The 12,095-nt window shown below is 49.2% G+C and overlaps 1 protein-coding gene across 3 annotated transcripts in view; it reads right to left on the bottom strand.

The window, feature by feature from the left end:
* Positions 1-6,181: 6,181 nt before the first annotated feature.
* Positions 6,182-12,095, bottom strand: part of GSK3B (glycogen synthase kinase 3 beta) — a 158,900-nt gene continuing 152,986 nt past the window's right edge. For 2 of the 3 annotated variants that reach the window (XM_065631608.1, XM_065631617.1), the window contains one exon: positions 6,183-12,069. In XM_065631608.1, coding sequence (XP_065487680.1) covers positions 12,002-12,069 — 68 coding nt within the window. In that variant the 3' untranslated portion in view covers positions 6,183-12,001. Of the gene's footprint in view, positions 12,070-12,095 lie in introns of all 3 variants that reach the window. The other variant, XM_065631626.1, reaches the window with a different exon arrangement.

Below are 12,095 nucleotides of genomic sequence, written 5' to 3'. Positions count from 1 at the left end.
CATCTTTTCAACATGACATTGCCTGGCACGTAAACTGAGGGCCACGGCAGGATTCCTGCAGGAAACTCCGTTCTAGAAACTGCTTTCAATTGTCGTGCGTGTGAATTTTCTTTCAAGCTTTGCAGAATGTGCCTTGAGAAAGAAAACGATCACAGTGAGAGGGAGTTGGGTTCATAAATCAATAGCACAAGAATACACCATTCCCTCTCGTAGCAGGAGCCCGAGCAACCCTGAGGAGGAGCCTGAACCTGAAAAAAACACAGCAGATGCCTCCAGGGCTGCAACAATGCGGTGTCAACACCGGGGACCTCTGCTTGTGCCGCTTTTCTTTCAGCAGCTGTCCTGGCTGGGCCGCTCAGCCGGCTTCTGCATCCCGACAGGTGCAGGAGTTGGGCTGAACCAAACGAGGGTCACTGTGCTGTGAGAATGGTGAAAAATCGGTCTCTTTGCTGGAAATGAATGAATGCAAATTGTCTCGGGTCTCCCCTGCCAATACACTCTTGCAGAGTGCAAGGAGGAAATCCTATTGCGGTAACTACAGTTCAGACCAGCAAAAAGGACTTTTAGTAGGACAACTGGAAGCCAGCACACCTTTTTCATCAGAAATACAGAATGGTTTGGGTTGGAAGGGACCTTAAAGATCATCTAGTCCAATCCCCCTGCCATGGGCAGGGACACCTTCCACTAGACCAGGTTTCTCACCACCGTCATAGCAAAACATTTCTTCCTTATGTCCAGTCTAAATCTACCCTCCTTCAGCATATAACCATTGCCCCTTGTCCTGTCACTACAGGCCTTGGTAAAAAGCCTCTGTCCTTCTTACAAGCACTCTTCATATCTTGAAAAGACACAATAAGGTGTCCCCAGAGCTTTCTCTTCTCCAGGTATGGCCCTGACTGAGATGCAGGACCTTGCACTTGACCTTATTGAACTTCGAGATGTTTACATGGGCCCACTGGTCCAGCCTGAAGGTCCTGCTGGATGGCATCCCTTCCCCCAAATGAATCGACTTCACCACCCAGCTTGGTGTCACCCACAAAGTTGGTGAGGGTGCACTCGATCCTACTGTACACGTCACTGATGAAGACATTAAATAGCATTGGTCCCTTACACTTAACATCTGCCTGCTACTTTTTCAGGCTCAGTTCAGCCCTCACGTGTGCCAGAGGCTGAATTGAGCCCAACAGAGCAGCCATCCTCACGTGCCAAAGGCTTTTAGCAAGGTCCAATTGCACTGATGATACTGACGTCACCTCCTCCCAGTCCTGTCTCCCTGCTTCCATCAAAAGCCTCTTCATGCAGCTCTTCCTGCACTTTCCTGACTGGTGAATCAGTATCTTCTTGGCATGCACCAGCCTCCTCACTTCAGTGACCTCCAAAGTCGGGCCTGGGCTTGGAAGAGGAGCTGTTGTTTCATACCTGTGCCCTCCACCCCACCAGAGAGGCAGGAATAGTTTTGAATATCTGCCAGAACTGCCAACTCCTCCCCAAGATGTTAACCCGTACACCCAGACTAGTAAATTCATTTTGCCTGGGACGGCACTGGACTGAGGCCCCCACCGCTCCTCACAGCCACCGCCGGGAGTGGAACTGGCAGGGGAAGCGTCTCAGCAGACAGGAGAGAGAAAACCCCAGCGGGCCAGTGGGAAGGGTGTACGCTGAAACCTGGGGAGGAGCAGCAGCTCCGGCTCTCTGCTCCGATCGTATCGCTCCCTCTCATTTTTCCTTTTCTCCCACGCACTGCATCAACCCCACGCACCTCTTCCTCCACCTCCCGTGGCTGGAGTCCAGGCCACTTCTCTTGGCCTGTTCCCACGTGCCAAAGCCCAAATCCTTTGCACAGCACTGTGAAGGCATGTCCCATTCCTGTTCCCTTCCTGGGTTGGTCACCTGTATCCCACTGGCCAGAGCCCTCCCCAGCCAGCCTGGCTCAGCACACTGTCCCCAACAGACCTGAGAGCTGTGCCTGCCCCTGCACGCACTCACCATCGTAGCCGGCCGCCTGTCCACGGCTGGTTGGACCTGTTGCACTGCCCAGCCGCCTGACATTTATCACATCTAGCTCTCCCAACTGAGAGCTTTCATAGTAGCCCACACTCCTCGCCGGTCCTGGAGCTCCTCATCCAGTGCTGCACGCGGGGATGCTCATCCTCTTCCTCGGGGCAGCGGCTGGAAGCGTTTGTTACTACCTGCAGCGCGAACTGCTGTGAGCTGATTGCAGCTGCGCAGCCAGGACCCGATGCTGTTGCTCTTGGTGACAACGTCAGCACCGAGCGTGAACAACACCAGTGCTCTGCATACAGATGCAGCAAGAAGCCTGAAATATGTAACCAGGGCTCTTACGTAGCCCCTAGACTGACAGACCACTACCCCTTCTGCTCTCCTGAACACCCTTCTCAGCCAGCATCTTCTCATCCACTGCTGTACATCGCTAGCCTTTGGAAAGCAGCAGCTCCCACCAGCATTCAGGAGACTGAAAAGCTGCATTCCCTCCTCTCTCCTTAAGTTGCTGCAGGATTGACCCTAAGAATGAATCTCCCTTTTGTTTATTACTGAGCTGGTAACAGCCAGCCCTTCCCTTTAAATCCTTTTGCAAACACCATGTTGGTTCCTTACTTATTGAAGCCTTTCTCCAGCTGCCCATGTAATTCCTCCTTCAGCCAAACGTAGGCCATTTTTCATTGCTGTGCAGGCCCCAAGTTTGCCATCTCCAGCAGAACCAGCTTCCATTGACCAACCCGTTCCCAGGCCTGGTGTCCTGAAGCAAAAATCTCGAGAGAGGAGTGAGGTGCAGAGGCTCTCCAGCTTGCATGGTCCTCTTTATTTCACAGGACTGCTAACAAACAACAGCATCCCAAACAACATCGATGATCTCCTTGAGCAAAAATGCCCTCAAACCACCTGGGTTTTGCCGGCAATCACCATCCAGCTCCCAAGCACTCTTGCCTGGCAAAGGACTTGGTTACAGGAACGAGATGCAGATGGAGGAGGAGGACACGCCTGCCTTCACGCTGCAGGAAACACGGGGCAGCCAGCGGGCTGGTGAGAGGAGGACGCGGAGCTGGAACACCTCTTGCTTCCTCTCATGCTCACGTGCTGTTCCCACCACGCGTCTGACCCCACCTTGCTCCCAGCAGCCACAGCCTCCCTCTGAGAAGACCTGCTGCGCGTTCCTGTGCCGGCAGCCCACATCTGCACCCCGCAGATGCTCGCCACGGGGAGGTGGTGTAAAGCACCGGGCGTTCAAGCAACAAGCGAGGATGAAGTGCCCTGTCCTAAGTCTTGGATTTGACCAGTTTTTAAAAACTTTGCTTAGGGAAAAAAAAAAAAGTACAACACCAAAAGCGAACCCCCCTCCCCAATCTCTCTATTCAGCAATCCATTACATACCCAGACCCCAGGGCCCTGCCACCATATGCAAGGCCCATGACTCCTCTGCTGGGGAGGGGCTGTGCTCAGCCAAGAATCTCTGCCTGGGCTCGAGGTTTTGTTTGCCCACAAGCTGCATTTTCTTGCTCTGCAGGCTGCCCTGGCCTCAGACCACCTGCTGCAGCTCTCCTGACAGAGCACCCTGGACACAGATGCTCTGCTGGAGCCACTCGCAAGCTTCCACAAGGGAAGAGGTTGGTTGTTCTCCACCTGCCTTGCCTTGGAGGACCCAGCCTTGCCTCTGGAGAATGCTGGAGGAGACGGGTGATGCACAGAGCGGAGAATCCCTGAAAGCAAAGGCTTTAACTCCGCTGACTACATGGAAGACCAACCGAGCAGACTCTCAGAGGGCCATAGGATATACTAAGAAGAAAATATCTGTGCCAGGACATCGGGAGCTAGCTAGGTGTGCAACAAGATCCAGGACTGCATACCTGCATTGACCAAAGGCAGGTGTTTGCTGCGAAAGTCCAGCTCTTCCTTACAGCCCTGACCATTGTCACCTGCACTGTCTCCTGCAAAGAGCACCAGCAGAGGTTTGTTTGGGGGACTGGGCTCCGCTCCAGCGCCTCAGCAGTTGTGACATTCACACCAAGACACGAGCCTGGGTTTTCTGCTGTGCCCTGTCCGGTGTTGCTACCTACACACCTTCCTTTCCCACCAGAGCTCGGCTTTGGCAGCAGGTCAGGTCTGACCCTGCAGCCTTTGGGCACGACTGGTTTAGCAAAGCCAGCAAAGACGGAGCAGCCCTGCCCTTGCCAGGAGCGCCACCCCACCAAAGCGAGCGAGGGAAGAGAGGACGACGACCCAGCCAAGCCCTTCCCAGAGCCAAGGGAGGGAAGCGAGGTCCAAGACTGGCTAACGAGGTGGTGTACCATCGGCTGGGCTTGCCGTCTCCAAGCAACTGGACTCGGCGATTCAGACACAAACCGCGGCGCTCCCGCTCTCCCCTCCGCATTCCGCAGCTTGCTCCCCTCCTCCTTTGTGGCTCTTGTTCTTCTCCCACAGAAAGAAAAAGCCGCTTGGACATTAACACCTGCAGCCTGAAATCTGCCGCCTTCCAGATAGATAACAAATGGTGCCAGCAGTCTCGAATCCGACTTTTAATTCCATGCCAGATGGTTGGAAGTTTGGTCAATAAAGACAGAGCACATCAGTGGAGCAGACTTCTGTACCGCATTCACCTTGGTACCGCTTTGCGTTTGGTTAGCATTTTAAATCATCCAAAGGCATCGGTGATGACAACTTAGTGGATTTGAACCTGGCTTACAGACAGGTATCGTAAGGTATTTCCACATGGGGAATGGTGACAGGATGACTCTTCCCTGGAAGGTTGTGTGGGGACTGGCTCTTGATGCTAAGGTGCTTCATTATTTCTCTTTAGATGGTGGTTGGGATGAAGGTGTAAAAGGTCTCGTAGGTAATCTTTGCAGGGTTTGCAAGAGGAGGGGATAATGGATAAAGTGGACAACTGCAGCCTCCACATAGACGGGCAAATGCAGTCCTCGGGTAAGGAGACAGAGGCACCAGCTGCAAGATGCTCTCTAGTGCCTGCATTTGACACTGGGAAGACCACTGTAGGAAACCTCTGGTTGGTTTTGGTACCCACTGCTTAAGAAGAGTGTTAAAACAACCGTAGAGGAGATAAAATTGGAAAGATTAGAAAAGATGTGAAGGAGCTGAAGATCTCCTTCCAGTCGGCTTAGCAAGAAGTTATGAGGTGACAGGGTCCCAGCCAAGGGGCTTTGGTGTTCAAAAGAGAGACCTGAGGCTGGAGCAGAGGATTCCTGTGCTAAAACAAAGCGGAAAGAGCGCCCACAGCTCGCATTCACGGTGAAAGAAGGTCAGAAGAGATAGGAGGCCCCTAGTGCATGTGTGTCTAGAGAAGTGCTCAAGAATAATTAACCACCATCCTGAATCGCTGAGAATTGTGACGAACTCCCCACCAGCAGCAAACTTTAAATCAATAAACTCACCCAGTGACGAGCTGCAGTTCAGGCATCGATGCCCTTGCAGATATAACCAGCCACCCTTAACGCCAAGGGCTGGAATGGTTGAGCAGACCAGCTCTTGGCACACAAGCAACATGCAGCCTGAATCCTGGTGACATTGTGGGACCGACGTAAGCGACGGGACAGCAGCCAGCCACCTGTGCTGCTTCTGGGGCAGAGGCTGAATAAAAGATGACCCTTAGCTCCACCAGCGAGCCAGGAGGGGCTGGCACCTGCTTTGAGGAGCGCAGCTTCAGCACCCAGAAGGGTGAGAACAGCCCCCAAATGCCTTAGTCGGGGGGAGCCCGTGCGCAGCAGCCAGCAGAGGCGGTGTCGGAGGGAGCCTCACGCAACGCTTACGGTGCAGACCCACTCAGGGCATCGAGCCTCCGGTCACTGCCGCTGCCCAGCCCTGGGAGCGGGGGACGTCTAAGGAATGTAGCAGGGGACCTGTCTAATAAACCGAGGTCTCTCCCCAAGCAGCCGTCCGGAGGCAGCTGTCCCTGTGCCCCAGCCCTGGCTGGGACACCCCCCGCACCACCCCCGGAGCAGCCCCAAGCGGAGGCTCCTGCCCAGGGCCCAGCAGAGGAGGTTCCACCCAGACGACCGCAGCTCGCGGCAGGTGAACAAACCAAGAGGAGGCTCATTTGCAATATAAATTTGTTTTTATTGAAGCAGCAGTCACATGACCTCGCATCTAGCCTTTAGGATAGCAACAGAATGGATTCGGCCAGGTCAGCCAGCCCAAAAAAGGATTTTATTCTTTTTTTTTTTTTCTTTTTTCTTTTTTCTTTTGCGCTAATAGACATGTCATGTTTAATACATACATTATCCAGTACCAGAAACCCAACTCAGAGATAGCTACGTGCTGATTTGCTGGAGGAACGGTCCACTGGACGTGGTCTTGACAAACTTTACAGATCACCACCAAATAACATTACTAATGGGATCAAATGATTAAAAAAACCCCAAAAAACCCAAAAAAACAACCCCAAACAACCATGAGTGCAGGATTCAAAGCCAGCAGTTTACACAGGTTCTTAAGTTTGTATCTATAGGTGGACGGTAAAGGAAGATCAGCTGGTTTTAATTTGAAATATTTGTGTCCCAGGGTTCCTCTCTCCATCAAATCAAATGGTATTCTAGACAAGCTGGCAACTCTTGAAAAATAGCATGGAATAGCACAGCTCATTTAAGAAAACATGCTTATTTCTTGTGGTTTTTTTTTTAATTATTATTACAAAGATTCACGTCCACCTACTCTCGTGGAGTGGAAAGAGGTGTGAGGGCGAGGAACGAGGGGTAGAGAAGGGAAAGAGGAGGAGGAAAGAAAGGGGCAAGTTCTTGAAATAAAGACCACACACTTGGTATTTTTTTAAATTTCATTTCCAGGCTAACCTACTTTTTATTTAATGCAAATTACAGTACCAGTTAACTATTTCCGAACCGAGTCACACAGAACAAAACGTATTTACAAGGGGAACGGGGCGGGGGAAATAATAAAACATTAAGCATACTTTCCACAAAAAAAGTTTATATTTAAAATGAAAAAAAAAAAAAAAATCAGTCACAGAGGCATTCAAGTAGTAATAATGTTATACAGGTTTTGCTTTTCCTTTAAATCAAGACAGATTTGCACAAGTGTATGCAATAGTTTGTATACAACCCACAGTCCTTAATATATATATAATTTTTAGATTTCTGTTTTTAAGATGGAAGTGGTCACGCTAATCGGTGTGTACAGGCCCAAGTGATCCATCAGCAACACATTAATGAACGCAAATTTTACAGGCAAGCAAATTATATATATATAAATATATTTTTTATATATATATATTAAAAATAAATTGAGAAAGACCAACACAAGGAAGCTACTTTTCTCGAGCTAACCCCTTAGGTACTGTTTTTTTTTTTCCTTTCCTGTCGTTTTGCTGTTATTGCAGTGTTGCAAAACGAAGCCAACTGCGGCCAGGACCGGCCGAGAGCCCCGTGGAAATCAGCTGCCCCCCCAGGGGTACCCGCTGGCAGGCAGCACCGAGAGGCAGAGCCTGGACCGAATACCCTACTGTGCTTTTCCTCACCGGTTTTTCCTTTTTTCTCCGTGGTGGCCGAGGTTCCCAGTACAGGAGCACGAGTCTCACAGGCTGCTTAGACTTCTACTTTCCTAAGTACTGAAAACCAGGGGGGAATTTAAGTTGCAAGTCGCGGGCACCTGCCGTTATTTTAGGTACAGCTTGGCTTCGAAATAAGGGGACAAAGTGTTTGGGGATCTTCTACCAGCCAATTATCTTTTGCAGGTTATTGTTTGTTTTTTTTTTTTTTTTTCCTAGCAAGGTAGATAAATCTTATATTAAAGAACACCAGCGTTTCGACCGGGTGTCCATCAGGGGAGACAGACCGCGATCAAGCCCGGCTCAGAGACCCACGCCACAGGAGGGCTGACGTCAAGGACAGACCAAGACCAGACCGCGTTAAAAAACAAGCCCGAAAGAGAGTAAAAGAAGAGAGGGACAGCTCTGAGCGGACTGTCGCCAACAGCTTGGCATCACTGACCTTCGTGTCACCAGAAAGAAAGTGCAGCCTCTGCTTCACTGGAATGAACACGAGATGCTCCGAAATAAAACAGCAACCTTTGGTTTGGTAAAGAGTTAAGTGTTTTCCCATTCAAGACAATCTTATGTGGAATACTAACAAGGTAGTAAAACACAAGCAAAACTAGTTTTAGAAACAAGGCCTTCGTGCTGGGCACAAGAAATCAAGAGTCATGTTAAACTGATCATCTCAAGAAAACAAAAAGTGACTTCGGGGAGGGTCAGATAAGGAGAAGAGAAAGGGAACACAAAGTTCCCCTGGCAGAAAAAAACCACCGTGGTCTCCTATAGCTGTGCCCCAGCTCCCACCGTGGCCAGGGGGCTCTGAGGGCTGTGGGGTGCTGGGGGTTCCCCTCCCCACGGGTCCTTTCCGCCCCCCCGGGCCCGGCCACTGCCCTGGCACAGCCACAGGGAGGGGGGTGGAAAGGCCAAGACTCCTGGAAGCTGCTGCAGCCCAGATGGCTCCTGGGTGCAGGATTTGGGGCGGGGGGAGAGACGAGCAAATTCTAAACGAGCTGCGAGGGCAAGTGTCCCAATGGAACCAGTGGCTGCAAGTGTGTGGGGGGGGCAGGATTGGCAGGGTGGGCAACTTAGAGACATCCCGAACAAGCCACAGCTCCAAGGACGTGGGTGGCGGTGGAGACGGTTTCCTTTCATTCCGCTACTGATCAGGGTATCACCGAAACCTTACAGCACTCAAAGAGTTAGAAAGCAGAGCAGGGGGGGAGCAAAGATGCGGGTTCAGGGTGTGAGACATCATTAATAAAGCGGGGTGGGGGGGGGGGTGGCGCGGAAATAACGGGAAATAAAATTCAAAAAATCATGGAAGCGAAGGCACTCCAAACTATATAGATACACTATACATCGCTAGAGTTATTGTTACAATAATACAGGCCGGTACCTACTGTACAGAGTTAAAACTATATGGCTTTAAAAAGCTCGTCTACAATTTGTCTGATTATTAAACAGAATCACTGCCCTGAACGGTAACTTTTTGCTCACTAATAACAGTTCCTGGGTCCACATATTTACATACAAAACAATAAAACTCAAAATTCTAAAACAACCAAAAATAATAATGTACAAGCTTGAATTTGGTGAGGAGCTTTGTTTTTTCATTGTTGTTGGGTTTTTTTTATTTTTTTTTTATTTTTTTTTTTCTTCTTATTTACAAAAAAAGGTTATTCAAAGACCTGGATCTAACTTGTATAAAAGAGTGTGTGATCCTGTCATGATCCTTGAAAAAAAAAAAAAAAAAAAATAGAAGAAATAAAACCAGAGGGGCACCCCCGACCCTCCCCCCAACCTAACACACACACACACAAGACACACACAGACGCCGGCACAGTCACAAAACCAGAGAGAAAAGCTCTTAAGTCCCCTCCACCAGACCTAAAGGAAGAAAAACAAACGAAAAAACCCCACAAACAAAAAACACCACCACAAAAAAAAAAAAGCCACATTTCCTGGCACAAGCAGCAATTTTTCTTCATTATTTTCTTCTTTTTTTTTCCTTAAAGACTCGGTATTTACTGCCTCCAAATACCAGCATCTGTGGCCAGTGCTCCAGCAGCCTCGCCTACACAGCAGATCCAGACCCTGTCACTGCCCTACTTTTTGAGTCTCCGCATCTATTTGGATCACTGGGTCAACCAAGCCCCTCCACTTACCTTTCGGGACACGGACTGGCCGAGCTCTCGCATTGAGATGCTCTTCAGCCTTTCCTATATTAAACTGCATGTCAGGATTTGTAAAGCTTTCTGTTTTTAAGCATGGGTGTGCTTTCCTTTGCAGCCAGCCAGAATTTAATGACACTTGAACGCTGTAGAGCCTTTGTTTGTTTTTGTGTATCTGCCAGACAGCAAATCGCCAAGGGGTCTAACATGAGGGTTTATCGGTTTCATGGTAGGTGGTCACTCACCTCTTGAAACAGCTCCTGCCTCCCCAAAACCCCACACTGTGCGTCAGGCAGGAGGGAGCTGGCAGGGCTTTTATGAGCTCCAGGGCTGCTAAGAGACAGCTTGCAATTAAAAAAAAAAAAAAAAGAAATCCCACATCAACAGGATAAAAGGAAGAAGAGGAACCGCACCGAGCTCATGCGCAAAGCCCTTGCTGCCCCGAGCTCACCAAAGCCACTGCTGCCGGCGCTTCCCTGGGGCCAAGCGAAGGTCTGTGCCCTCCCAAAAAGCCACCGCTTGCCCTAGACACATGCGGGTTGAGGAACAGCTCGATAAGCACCAAAGGCGACTACAGTTTCTCTGAAGGAGAGTAAGGCGGGAGCGGACACCAACCGCAAGCCTACGACAAGACCAGGTCTCCAAAAGTCTCGTTTCTATGCTGCAGCTGCGTCCGGCTGCTCGCCCGACCCTCTCCCGAGGAATATTGCTTTGACTGCAGGAAGAGAGACATGGGTGCTCACACCACGCGCTGTCGCAGGGAGGAAACCCAGGCCCTGAACAGATGGACTAGAACAAGCATTCACCTCACGCTTCAGTCAGACTGTTCAGGGATTGTAGACAAAATAAAAAAAAAAAGCAGTATTGTATCTATGTATACATGTATATATTTATATAATATATATACACACACACTCATATATAGCCAGCTTTCCTACAAGTCAGCAGGTACAAATTACCGTCGAGAGCACTCAGATGTGTATTTTATTAATATTCTACCAATGTAAAAACATAATGGCGATGTGGCAACACGCATCAATAAATAGAGATCAAAAAAAGCAAGAGGTTAAAAAAAGTTGAAATTAAATACAGATTCTAGCTGTGGATTTAAAATCAGAACTATCGAAGAATGTGGCATCCTGCAAGTTAAAACTGCAGTTAAAAAAAATATTACAAAATAAACCAGTAGACTGTTACAGTTCACATTATAAACCCTAGTGTCCTTTTCCTGTACGCACCTTGGGGAAGAGAAGCCTGTTCAAATCGAGAGCTGGGGGCGGGAGGGTGGGGTGTGGAAAAGTAAAAACAACCACCAAGCTTTCACAGTGGCCACTTTCCAAAAAAGTCCCTTAACATCCCTGGCCGGGCCCCGGCCCCCCAAGGATTTTGTTCATTCGCTCTTCTCTGCTGAAGACGGGAGCTGAGCAGCCGCCTCTGCCGGCACTGTGCCCGTAAAGCCAACCGCGTGTGCTCGTGCATGTGTGTGTATTATATTATATAGGACCCACTTGGGCAAGGCTTTTCCCATAATGAAGCTGCAGGTTTCTTCACTGCTAGCGCTGATTTTTAAAATGAAAGGCTTCCACTAGGGGTTCAAGCCTTTAAACACATGGCAAACCCTCCCCCTCACCCCATGGCAACCTAAATTTTCCTACCACGTTGCCCGCTCCCCATCCCGAGCCGGGGCAGTTCTTCGGACAACCTGGGATATGGATTCGCTGACAAGAATCACTGAACTCTGTTGAATGACCCCTGCTAAGCTCCCGACCAAATTCAAGCTGTGCACTACACCAAAGTCCGAAACTTCACTTAAAAAGAAAATAAAAAAAGAGGTTAAAAAAAAAATTCAGCAGAGAATGAGGTTTGGGTTTTGTTTCGTGGTTGGTTTCTTTTTTTTTTTTTTTCCCCCCTCCTCATTTCTGTTGTGGGAGGGGGCATGAGGCAAGAGTCCTGGTTCTGAAGTACGCAACAGCAAACTTCCAACATGAAGAGATTGTCGAGGAGAGAGACATTGGTGTGTTGTATTGCTCCACTTTCCCTCCTCCCCCCACCTAGTCCCCTGCCCCGGACACCCTGCAGAGTGAGAATACAATGAAACTGGTTTGTATTTATAGATATTTTACAAGGTTAAATAAGAACAACAATAATAATAATAAAAAAAAATTGAACACTAAAATGATCAGGTTGGTTGGTTGGTTTTCTTTTTTTTTTTTTTTTCCTCTTTTTAATTTTCTTTCCAAATGTGACCAGTGTTGCTGAGCAAGACTCAAATTACTGGTGATTTTTCCTGTGCAGCTGGCTGCTTGGTACCGGTTCAGGTGGAGTTGGAGGCTGATGCTGTAGCTACACTATTGGTCTGAACTCGTTCTCCTGCGTTAACATCTGCAAATGACAGGCGAGAGGAAGGA

This window comes from Caloenas nicobarica, chromosome 1, assembly GCF_036013445.1.
Source record: "Caloenas nicobarica isolate bCalNic1 chromosome 1, bCalNic1.hap1, whole genome shotgun sequence".
In the NCBI taxonomy this organism is placed as follows: domain Eukaryota; kingdom Metazoa; phylum Chordata; class Aves; order Columbiformes; family Columbidae; genus Caloenas; species Caloenas nicobarica.
Note: the sequence above shows the minus strand (reverse complement) of the source record. Positions and strands in the feature narration are given on the sequence as shown.